Source organism: Ixodes scapularis, unplaced genomic scaffold (genome assembly GCF_016920785.2).
Source record: "Ixodes scapularis isolate PalLabHiFi unplaced genomic scaffold, ASM1692078v2 PGA_scaffold2__306_contigs__length_199485367, whole genome shotgun sequence".
NCBI classification, from domain to species: domain Eukaryota; kingdom Metazoa; phylum Arthropoda; class Arachnida; order Ixodida; family Ixodidae; genus Ixodes; species Ixodes scapularis.
Genome location: NW_024609857.1, coordinates 194,653,462 through 194,666,198, shown reverse-complemented (window position 1 = coordinate 194,666,198; position 12,737 = coordinate 194,653,462). Strand labels below are relative to the sequence as shown.

At 45.1% G+C, this 12,737-nt stretch overlaps 1 protein-coding gene across 1 annotated transcript in view; it reads right to left on the bottom strand.

The window, feature by feature from the left end:
- The window catches only part of LOC8028936, a 52,683-nt gene that overhangs the window by 32,551 nt on the left and 7,395 nt on the right, over positions 1–12,737 (bottom strand). Inside the window, exons 2-6 of the mRNA XM_002402354.4 lie at positions 4,685–4,814; positions 4,216–4,377; positions 2,252–2,316; positions 539–611; positions 425–468 (exon numbers count right to left, since the gene is read on the bottom strand). Coding sequence (XP_002402398.4) covers positions 425–468; positions 539–611; positions 2,252–2,316; positions 4,216–4,377; positions 4,685–4,814 — 474 coding nt within the window. The remainder of the gene's footprint in view (positions 1–424; positions 469–538; positions 612–2,251; positions 2,317–4,215; positions 4,378–4,684; positions 4,815–12,737) is intronic.

Sequence of the window (12,737 nt, the reverse complement as noted above, 5' to 3'; positions counted from 1 at the left end):
TTTTTCAAGGCAATCATGATTTTTCGCAAAGTATGCATATAAAGAATTCCGGATATAGCCGACATTTTTCCAATTCCCGCTGACTCCACTATAAGCGGGTTAAATTGTAGGAAGTTCTTGAAATCAAAGTATTTTGCACATAGTGCGAGCTTCAATTATCGAGTTGCATGCGTAACGGACGACACTCGTCACGGGGTTACTGAAGCAGCGAAAGCCTCCAAAGCAGGTTTGTGCGTCCATTTTTGTCCCTCATGTCGCCTATCAATATTCTTCTTGGTGAGACAGCCTTCTTTATCGAAATTCTAGGCTTTGCACTTTCTTCATAAATATTTGAGAATCTAGTTATTGCTCATAGTCTTAGAAACATCCCATTTCATTTATAAACCCCTCCATCATTGAAAAAAAAAAAAGAAATTTGACTCACGCCAGGTTTTCTGGGCTCCTGCTTCGGTTGCTTGTAGGGTGCACCTGATGACAAGAGACCACATTCTCAGTATTCAAGTTTAAGAGCCAACAATGCTCTAGTAAACAAACGCACCATAGCGCAATTCCACGATAGAGTCGTCCACCCACGGTTCAGCATTCTTGCGCTTCTGGGCAGCAGACAGGTTCTGTAGCGTGCGCAACAAAAAAGCGAGGTCAACCAAGGTCACGATGCATCTGGGCTCGGCCCAGACAAACCATACGTCTGTTGAGACTGCCGAGACAAAATACTATCTGGTTAACAACAATTGGCCCTGTACTAAGTGCTTTAACTGGAGAGCAAAGGTTCATTACCCGAATGCTAAGCGCCAACTTAATTAACTCTTAGATTCAAAGTGTGTCCTCTTGCTGGCCGACATCCAGGAGGTTAAACAAGACAAGAAGTAGCTGGTTCAGGTGCACGCTTTGCTTCAGTGATGGCACCGTGTTTGCCCCGAACGAAGATGTCACACAATGTTTGACAAGGTACCTACTGCTGACACACCCACACACATGCACGAGGATGCAGTCTCGGGCGAATCTTCCGTACAGGAGATCACTTCCAGCCAGCCAGGGTTGTCCAGCAAGCAGTCCTGGAGACGTCCGGCCAGATTCCACGAACCATAAAGAGTCGTCTACAGAACCTCCGAAGGCCGGACAGCCATTCATAGTCCAGATGCGTAAACCAGGTCCAAAGGTAGCAGATGTCCGCGCTGACTTGTCTTCCACTGACGAGACAGTCCACGTCAACGGTCCAGGACGGCTTCCAAGGAAGGTTTCCCAAGCTCTGTCGACGTGCTTTGGGTCCAAGCAGTGTACATCTCGGGGTGCCACGGCTTCCCTTTTTTCCCCAAAACGCGAAGCTTGGGGTCTGTGCGCCTTGGCTTTGGCTGATGAAAAGCGGGCCAGAGGAACGGCCAGCCAGCAACTTGGTCTTGTCGCGAGCCAGTCGATTTGGCCCAAAGTTTCAGCGAAAATGTGGAGACACAGTCCTGTCCACTTCCTCAAAAATGTCTGGGTATAAAACTAAGGGGACACATGGCACAAACAAAGCTGATCTTCTGGTAGCGGTGATGAGCCGAGCAGGCGGCGAAGGATTTCTTTGTGCAAGTCCTTACATGAAGGAATGGCATCCATGCAGGATACTTTACCTCCAACGCACCTTATGCCACAGAAAGCCTGTTTCCACACATGCAGGAGCCTCAATTCTCGGAAGAATAGACTGTATGTACGGGGGGTACGCAACATCCGTGAGAATAGAACAATGCGTAAGGCGAGGATTCTCAAACCGGGTTTCTAGACACCAGGGGGTTCCCCAGAATGCCCTCAGGGGTTCCTCTTAGCTTTCCTCGGCCCACTCCCAGAGAAAAGTGTTCTTCCAGTTTAAGCGCTGCTTTAGAAAATCTGAGCCGTCTATCGACGCATAAATATGTGCCAAATACTCCGTAGTATGTGCACCACTTTTAACAATTCCGTGGGATTTCCCCTTACTACTTCTTCATATCAATACCGCATTATCGAGAAACGGACATTGCATGAGGTGTGAAAGTGTGGGAACCCCTGCATTAAGGTATTCCAGAACAGAACCCCAGAGTGCAATGGGCTTCTTTTTCGTGCGCAAATAGAATAAAACAAAAGTAAGATAAAAACAAACTGCAAGGATAAGAGGGAGAGTAAAAATGTCACCGCTGTCCCAAACTAAGTAAAGACAAAAACAAAACCAGCCCAATTTCTTTTTTTTGGCACGCCCCGGTGCTAGACGACACAGAAATATGCACGTGACTGTTACCTTCCCCATCTCTCCGGGGGTCTTCTGCAATTGTCTGGATTCCGCCAGGATGCTCTGCACCTTGGCTAGAGTGCAACGAGAGAAGAGAGCACGGCGCCTGTGAGTCCGGGAGTCCTCCGGCGTCCCGGCATCCGCGGAGCCCCGGAAGCGGCGGGCCTCCAGCCGGGACGGTCTGCCGGGCCCCGAGCGGTGTCCCAGTGCGACCTCCACAGTGCGCGTCGCCGTCTCCGAGGTTACCCCGCCGGGGGGTAACGTCGGCGACCTACGTGAACCTACGAAGGGCCAGCCGAGCGGCCTGCTGCAGACGCACCCCGATGCAGCCGTCGCTCGTGCCGGTCTCGGCCCGAGCGGACGGGACGAGCCAATAGCCGGTCCAGGGCGTCCTCGTGCGGACCCCGAGCAAGTCGGATTGCTCCTGGGTTTCGGACCGGCTTCCTTCGGGTAGGGGCCCTGCTCCGCACGGCTTGAGCCTCGCTCCGTCGTCGGGAAACGGAGACTCGTGCGGAATGTGGCAAGTGCGCCGCTTCTCGAGTTGCCGCAACGGTCGAGGCTAGGGCATCAACGAGCAAGGCCCCGAAGGTGACGTCCGTCGTCGCGGGGGTTTTTGACGCGGATTCTGAGCCCCCGGCTTCAGGTAAACCGGATGCCGCGCTAATACCGTCCTTCGGAACGGTATTATCGTGGAGACAGACTGCAACGCTACATCGAGCCGTTCGCTCATTAGTTGCAAAGGCAAGTGGGTGGTGCTCCGGATCCCAGTGCCCTCCTCTAGGAGGAGACGGCACTAGGGGGCGGGTCTTCAGCACGCTCTTGCCGAGTCTGTGACGCTGTTGCGAGTACGACTTTCGGTACAATGCAGAGATGACCAGGGTAACCAAAGAACAAGAAAAATGACTCTGTAGTCTACACATACCTTAGCTGCTCGTCGGTCTGAAAAAATGGTAATTAGTGGGCTGCACTGTACCAACGTGAAATTTAACGACAAAGATATAAGGTCAGATACTGTAAGGTACGTCGGGCCTCAAAGACTACTACCGTGAATGGCTGGTGAAAAACATTCAATAAATTAAGGCTTCTGGTACATATTGAACAACTCATCCGCACAAAGACATAGAAACCAGCATTTGACATCTGCAGCAGCCCTCTGTACACAACTACTTACGGCGTCGGCAGGCTAATTCAGCACGCTGCCAGAAAGAAAGAACTCTAGAAACGTGGTGTTGAAAGTCGCGCACATACTGTGACATTTATGTTAAATCGTGCTTGTTCCTACAAAGGGGGAACCTTGAAAGCTCCGCTACTTTTCATAAGGCCAAGCCTTCAGACCTTTTTGCTGGTCAAGCGACATCCAAAGATGCATTTTGTAAATGTGTTTTCAACATCTCGAACCTGAACGACCGAAGAGTCCCTCGCGCAAACATTTTAGGGCTCATCACATCAATGCACATGACCACAACTGTTAAACAAGTATCCTCGTCACTCCATACCACCGTGGTAAAAGAATAAACACGGATAATAAAATCTAAAGGAACGCCTTTGAGGAGCCATAAACTAAACTAAATGGAAAAGAGACATATCTCGGAGGACATCTGAAGTACAGAAAAGCCTCGAGAGACTTTGGTCCATCTACATTCCCCCTCTTTTGCTTATCGACAAGCTCGCTCCTGCCATCTACTGGCAGCGATCCCCACGTGAGTGCCACTGGTGCCTTCTGCTGGGTCTCTTAATGCTGATCCTTGGCACCGCAAGCAAGAAAATTTGTGAGGCAGCGACGAAATTCACTTTGACGCAAAGAAAACTCGTAGATCCAAACCTCCCATGCTTTGCAGGGCTACTTGCCAAAGACTGAAAGTGTTACGAGGGGATTCGAGAGTTCGCGAAAAAGATCCAACGCCTTGGACGAACCAAAGGCCTGCCGTCGTCCAAACGTCCCGAGAGTGTGAAGAGCCAGAGAGAGGACTCACCTTTGGGGAAGTACTGCCTGAGCACGTACTCCCCATAGGCCGGGTGCACGCCCAGGGCCTTGCTGAGGCAAGCGTGGCGGTCACTGCGCAGGTGGCCCACCAGGTGGTCCCGACAGGGCACCGAAATGTGGCACACCTTGCAGTTGAACTGGCTCAGCTCCTCTGCAGGAGGGAGGACAGCCACCCTTTACACGCTGCTACAGGCTCTCTGGCCTTGGTTGGTACCGAAAAGGCCGAGCCAAAGACCCAAAGTAGGATCTATTGGGCGGGTATCTAGACAAGGCGGGAAGGTGGCTTGCCACGAGATAACACCTCGCCTCTGCTGCGGTGGAGTGACTGGGTGGGAGCGGCGTGACCAGTTAACCGGAGACCCCCAGCGTGCATTTTACGGTAGCAGTTACGCAAATGCTTGGGGTTTGTATAAAAATCTACGAAAGCTCGAACGGGAGCACGAAAGCGGGGCACTCACTGTTGAGTCCCATGAAGTACATCCAGCGCAGCCTCTTGACATGCTTCACGCTTTTGGTGTGGCAGTCAAACAGCTCGGGCTGCTCCAGCTGAGTGCTGCAGAGGGAGCACCCGTACGTGTGCTGCTGCACCTGCACAGACACTTCCGCTCAGTTGCGGCCGAGAGAAACGCTCACGTCACACATTGCCGACGGCCAAGTGGGTGCCCCAGAGTTAGGGCTCGGTTGGATGCTTAATTACGAGTCTGCTTGTGTGACACACATCTGTTGCTACTACAAAAGAAGAATCAAAGCGTAGCACTCTTTCTGGTATGGGACCATCGAGTGACATTGAGTGACATCGACTGAGCGAAAATATAAAAACCTTCACATAATCGACGAGATGCACACTGTACAAGAAAATCATACCGCCAAAAGGGCAGCATCCAATCGGAATCTGCCAAAGGACAGCGGGCACCAGAGGAAAGAGTGATTGTATTCTTCATGCGGCCTATTGTACACTCGTGTTGTCAATAAAATTGAACACCCTTGGCAGTCAGTTCTATACTTCGTTCACCTTTAAGCTGAGACCGCAGCAAAAGCTACAAGCACGAGCTAGCCCATGCTCCTTGCTTGGAGACACATTTCTCTAGCATGAGCGCTCTTTCTCTCGAAGAAGGTTTTATACCCGATGACTTGTCCTCTCGTGCTTGTAGCCTCAGTTGCAGTATCAGCTTAAAGGTAAGCTGACACACTTTAAAGAAAATGACATAGAGGATGATTCTAGCGTAGTTTCATCCTGTGAATCTGAATATCACGCTTGTTTTCCCCGAAGATGTAACTAAATGCGAGAAAACACGCGAAACCTCCAACCAGTCGTGACGTCATAAAAGAATCTTCTGGCCACCAAACGCGTGCAATTGCAAGCTTGCAAAGTATATTCCCCCCTGCTGGTATCGGCTATCACGCCTTTTTCTGCCCTCTTTAAAACTAACAAGAGTGCACATGCATAGCCTTGATAGGCGGTGAAGTTGCGCGAGAGCAGGGCTGAGCAGTATCGCGACACAAATGTATCGCGATAGTATCTTAGAGATACTTTCGAGTATCTGTATCTCTGTATCGAGATACATTCAAAAAATGTATTTGTATCTCAGTAGTGAAATACATTTAAGATGTATCACTTGTATCGCAATACTTTGCCACACTTAGATATCTCGTTACCTTTGCTGTCATTTTTTAAAAAAACTTAAAACATAAAAACATCAGTTTGGTGCAAGCCGCTTCGTAATTTATAATATAAACCCGCCTTATAACATAATTCATCTCAATCACCAACATAAGAAAAAATAGGTAAAAAAAGATTACGGGCAAGAATAACAAAATCAGCTTCACCCACAAAGCCACTCTTTCCATTTTTGCAGAGAACGCCCAACAGAGTTGAGTGAAGAAAAAGCACAATCCTGTTGTACAATCTCCATGCACAATAGGCGACTCGGAAGGTTATAATACGACAGTTTGAAATGCACCCTTACGGCAAAAACGGGTTCATTTCGGACAGACGTCTTTTTCAAGCGTGGTACGCAGTCTTTACCTTTCTGCAACTACTGTAAAAACTTATTTTTCGCGGGCTCAATATTTTGTGATCTAGGTCAAACCTGAAATTCTGGAATTATTTGCGGATTCTAATTTTCATGACGCTGTGGGATCTCGGTATAAATTCCAATGTGTTTAGATTTTACCGGAAGTGTTCGCGGGACCTATTTTTCGCGAATTGTAGGCGATTCGGAAATTCGTGAAAATAAGGTCCTCGCAAAAATCAAGTTGTTTACAGTATCTGGTTCAACGGAGATGAGATGTTTTCTTCAGCAGCATTAATGATAAATAAAAACTTTGAGGGAAGGGAAACAGCATAAAATTACACAAAAAAGGAGCACAAGCATAAATTACCATTCAAATTCGCCCTCAAAATGCACCCTCCCCACCTAACACTGTTCGGGAGCTAATGTATTTCTATAAGTATCTGTATCTGTATTCCGGAATACTTTTTCGCTGGTTTTGCAGAGGCATCTCAGGGATATCCCGTTCCATAAAAGACAAAGGTATCTCAGTATCTGTATTTTGGGCCTTAAAATACATGTATCTCAGTATTTTATTCCCGAATACTTTTTGGAGTATCTCTGCCCAGCCCTGCGCGAGAGCAGATTCCGAAAACTCCTTTTGTGACGTCACACTCCGGGAAGGAGGGCCTTCGGTGGTATTTGGAAAATGACTTTCTGCAGCCTCCTTTACCCAAATTAAAAAATGATTTCGATATTTGAAATCCTGGAGGTCAAATGAAGACAAGAAATTTCAAGGACAAAACCGAGCGTTTTCATTCAATCTCTCTTTTGCAAAATTTGATGACGTAGCGTGGTAAGATAGAGTAATTGGCACTTCCAATGCGGGTAAGATGTTCTGGCAATGTTAAACGAGTATGAAGCAGTGCCAAATAAAAAACAAAAAAATTGTTCCCTGCTGACTCAGAAGGCTGGCGACATGTTGAAAATAATTTATTGTGAGATACATCCTGCATGTTTATAAATGAAATTTTCTGAAACCATTCTTTGGAAGTTAATAAACGTAAACATATAACTTTTGAAAAAAAAAAAAAACATTTTTTCTGAAAATTTTGAGTTCCCAGGTCATGTTTCCCCTTAAAGGGGCAATGCACTGATATTTGTATTTTGTGCAAATACCGCTTAGAACGAATCCCTGACGTAAATGATCTGTGCAATACCCATTCGTTTTCACCACACGCAATCGAAGTCGCAGAAAAAAATTAAGAAAAACGAGCAGAGTTCACCCCTTCAACTCGCAGCCAGAACAAGCAGCCCCGTGATCTGGAGCCGATTATATGCCGCCAATGTTGATCATAGCCATGCGCTGGGGTTGGCAAGGCACAGGACACGATTGGACACAGGACACTACCCGAATGTTTCTCGAGCTATCGATTATCACGAGCCCAAATCGAGTGTCCATGCCATGCTCGGATCCAATCTATGAGCCGTATTGAAATATTGTCACTGGGCGGTACACTGCTACCGCCAAGCTACGTCATCAGGTTTTTCAAAGGAGAGATTGAATGAAAACGCTCGGTTTTGTCCTTGAAATTTCACCGCATAAAGGAGTTTCTTGGTCAGTGGCGTTGCGTGCGAGTATCCTCGAGTCCCACTAGTGCGAGTAAGCTCGTGTACAGTGAAAAACATCCCAATTGAATATCGTTGCACCGCCCCTTTAAGTGTGTTTCCTCAAATACAAAAGCACTTCAGCTTCCCTTTAAGAGTTAAAGTAGTATAGTTCAGGGCCGGAAGCGAGCTTCAGCCTATTGTGGCAGGTCTGGGAGCAGCAAAAGGTGCCCCTTTGGAGGAGCTCTGACGCGGTAAAAGTTCTGCTTTGAAGCAGCTCAGGAGCTGCAAAAGTATCGTTTTGTAGCAGTAGAAGTAAATATTAGAGCTGGTCATCAAAGTTGAGCAATGGGCTTTAAGGGCAGACGTCTTTCTCTAAATACAAAAATTGCTCGACGAAAAAGTATCTTCGTGGTACGTTCCAGAACCATTTCCGAAGATGGCCGCCTTTAGTTAAAAAGAATCCAGCCCATAGCATCGAAAGCAAACGGCGTATTTACAATTTATGTGAATGGCAGCTATTGAAAACTCTCCTGGTAGTGGGTTGGTTCCTCTTACAAATTTGTAGTGGAAGGCATAGCCAACAAAACAAGCACAGTTTAAGCCTCATGAGAGCAAAATGGTGTGCCTATTTAAGCCTTTGCCCACTAGTAATGGGTGCCACGATTTATTACGGACCATAGAGCTTGCCCACGAGTGTGACTCGCATTTCGGACCAGAAGTTCCGATTTCGAGCAAGATGTTACACCTGGAAGTCGAGCAATTGTTTTTGTTTTATTTTTATGCAAATTGGCCGTTAAAAATAAAATTTTGCTGTATGTTCCTCGAAGAAAACAAAAATTAGTAGGCGAGGGGTTAACAACCCAAATTGTAAGTTCCGTAAGTCTACTGACAACGAAACTATTTCAAGATGCAATGATATGGTTTGAAATAAATCCCAATCCTTACTATACTTTTCCTTAATAGGAAGTACAGATGTTTCAAGTTTCTGTTCAGCATGTGCATCCGCCCATTCCCAAACTTGCAAGATCTGAGAATATATGTGCAGTACATTGATATGTAAAACTGATGACTGGACAAGCACCCATCCCCCATTTTTTCACGATTATCTCCAAATTTTTAGTGGGCACTTGCCCGGTATTTTACGGTAAACACGTACGAAAAATCTTATGCCAAATGCTCGTTTAACTTAGTACTGTAACCATCGCTTCCTTGAGAGATTAGATCACAGCTTGCCTGCATGCTCTCCGTTATTTTTATTGTGTGTTGCTCACATTCGTCCCAAATACAGTATATTTCTGAACAACAGTAAAAACTTTTTTTTCCTCATGTTCAAAATGGAAGAGTTAAACATACACCAGCTCGCACAGTTTTTACTCATTCTGCAGATGCATGACGGATCATCAACGCGAGACCATAAAATGAATCAGAATGCTGCGTCTATTTTGTTGTTCAGAAATAGATCATGGTCAGTCTCCTTAGATTAAAAAGGGTGCTTGGCACTTGATTACTGTGTTCAAAGGGTCTGAACAAAGTCAATGACAGCCACCTGCTTCCACATTAGTTCATAATTATCTGAACACAACTTGGCAAACCACGCTGGTCAGTAAACGAAAATACTACGATAAATTAAGCGATAAAAAACAAATGCTTTTCTAGTTAGTTTTGGTGCAACATCTGTGCTTGGTATTATTCTGGAATTAGCAATATTTAGATCTGGTGCTAGAGCTTTTTACCTTTTTGGTGACCTTTCTTAAAATATGACTAAGATCATGTGTGTATTTAGGAGCAAAACTAAATTTTGAAACGGTCCTTTTGACACAGGCTCATCCTGCATACCCTATACCTGTCTTCACCTCAAAAACTGTTGTAAAACAAGTCCGGCTCCTCAAGGAGCATTACTAACTTCCCCCTTTATGTTAATAATTAAGATATATGCAGATGAATTCTAGATTAGATATACTGTAAAACCCTTTATTTTCGCGGCCCCTATTTTTCACGAATCGGTCACAGATGACTAGGGTGTGTACCTTCCGGCGTTTATTTGTGAGAAAAATCGGCGGATGTTTTTCGGTGTTTATTTATTTTCAAAGCACCGGAGTATTTCGGTGGAACGTCTCACGACTAGGCTAAAATCGGTGATTATCGGTGGAAAAAAATGCGATGGATCACAGACAGAGAGTTCCAATTTTATTCGCACATTTCATACACTTCTTCACTAGGAAGCATCTATTTTCACACTTGGTTATTATAGTAGTTGCAAGCATACTTCGAGAGGCTTGCATCCGTCATGGCAGCATGTTCCTTGCGGTTCACAACCCGCAATTATGAAAACGCATGCTCTTGTACAACACGGGCGTTGGCAGTGTCTTCCAGGAACCACGGCAACCTCTGAATACATGGCTTCCACCGACATCACTTGACCAGACACAATGGGGAAAGGGCACGAAAGGGCACTGCGTTAACTTTTCCACAAAAGGGGGCCATGGTAGACACAGTAGGGGAAAGGCGTGTGAGAGCTTAGCTTCCAATGCGTTCACTAGACGCTTTTGACCGCCAGAAAGGAGGGCGGACTGATGCCACGTGCAAGCCATGTATAAACAATGGAAGAATGCAGGATCCACGAGATAACACTTTTGACGAACCTCTACGGGGAAGGGGTTTCGCTAGGTCGGAAACATGCAATGACCGGTGTTTTTCGGTTTTAACCAATGCGAAAATGTCCAACCACCAGTGTTTTTCGGTTTTAACCGTTTGAATATTTTCGTCACCGACGGATGTTTATCAGTGTTTTTCGGTTAAAACCGAAAAATACACACCCTACTGATGACATAATCGCGACCACAAAAGTTCGCGAATTCCAGACGCCTGCATTGAAAATCTTAAGGACCGAAATTTTCGCGCGCCCTTAAATTTCGCGAATTCTTCAATTCGCAAAATTCGCGAAAATTGAGGGCTTGCGAACATTAAGGGTTTTACAGTATGTTATCTTATCAAGACGTACACATTCCTAACGCCAAAAGCATTGCTTTTTCCTCCGACAACCAAATCTTTTAAGAACTACTTTGTGCCGCATATGAACAATGCGCAAAACTTTGCGTTGTTTTTTAGGAGAAAACGGGTATAGGCATTCTAGGAAATTTAATATTCGTGTATGCTTTTTTCCCCTATTGAAACGTGACTGGACAATGCAACACATTATTTTGCCCTAGCATCCTAGAAAGCCAAAAATTAGAATGATGTTACAGGTCAAATAACTTAAAATACATAAGGTTTCTTAATTTACAGCAAATGGGGTGAATTTTGTTGAGTAGAGTAATTGCCTAATAGAAACATAAACCAGAAAGTTCTTAAAATGCATTCACCATTTTCTCAAATGCCACCACTATATCTTTTGTTTCTGAATTCCATTTTTTGCAAAATTCGAGTGGCAACAATGGGGAGTTATGCCTACCAATTAAAGATTTAATTGTTTTTATTTGCATTGTACAGAAAAAGTTGTAATGTATGTACAAATAATTTAAACAAGAAATTGGTGGCCTACACCAGGGCTGGACAGCCCTGGTGTAGGCCACCAGAACTCCATTAAGCATTTGAAAATACAAATACTGAGATCATGTATCTTAAGGCCCAAAATACAAATACCCTGATACATTTGTCTTTTATGCAAGAGGACATCCCTAAGACACTACTGCAAAAACGGCGAAAATGTATTCCGGAATACAGATACAGATACTTATAGAAATATATATTTGCTCCCAAACGGTGCTACGGGGAAAGGGTGTAGCTCGTGGCGAACGCAATTATTACTCCTGCTTGTGCTGCTCTTTTTGTGTCATTTTATGCACTTCCCCTTAGCTTGAACTCTTTATTTATCATTAATGCCGCTAAAAGAAAAAACATGTCACTCCCGATGAACCACATAGTTACTGAACGGTAAAGACTGCATGTCATGCTTGACAAAAAGCGTCTGTGTGAAATGAACCGTTTTGCCGTGAGGGTGCGTGTTATATGCTTCCAACTCACCCATAGTGTGGGGAGATGGCACAACAGAGTCGGGCCTTTTCACCACTCAACTCCTTCACAGAGTTCGCTCTGCCCAATTAGAAAAAAGTGGAGGGTTTTGAGAGGTAGCTTAGTCTGTTATTCTTGCAAATAACCTTCTTTAAATGACCATATATTTTTTCTAATGCAGGTGGCTCTGATATATCACGTTATAGGGGAGTCTGTATTATAAATTCTGAAGCACCTTGCACCAAACAGATGCTTTTATCTTTTAGACTTACCGTAGAGGCGGCAACAAATGTAACGAGATACCCAAGTCTGGCTAAGCATCGCGATACAAGCGATACATTGCAATTGTATTTTACTACCGAGATACAAATATATTTTTCAAAGGTATCTCTAAGATACTATGGCGATACAATTGTACTGCGATACTGCCCAGCGCTGCTCCACACCAACAATGCACCGATTACATTGACTGAAATTGTGGCTTTCCCCAATACAATTTATATACTTCTACAGAGCTCCTCTTTTATGTAATTGTGGCTTTCCCCAATACAATTTATATGCTTCTACAGAGCTCCTCTTTTATGTACCAAAACACCCATAAAACGGGATCAAGAGGCCAGAAATTCGCCAGAGGGGAAATTGGGTTTAACTCAATTTTGATGAAACGTGTAGATGGTTGAGCGTGTTGGTTATTAATTTATGATAAGGAAAGAGGGACGTTGAAGACAAACAGACAAGACAGGCTTTCGAAAGCCTGTCTTGTCAATGTCCCTCTTTCCTTATCGTAAATCATCAAATATGTTTGGGGTTTCCTGGTCAAATCAGGTTTGACCATAAAGCAAAGGATGCTCATTGCAAGTCCCTCTGAGCATAAGCGTGAATCAAGCGAAAACCGACC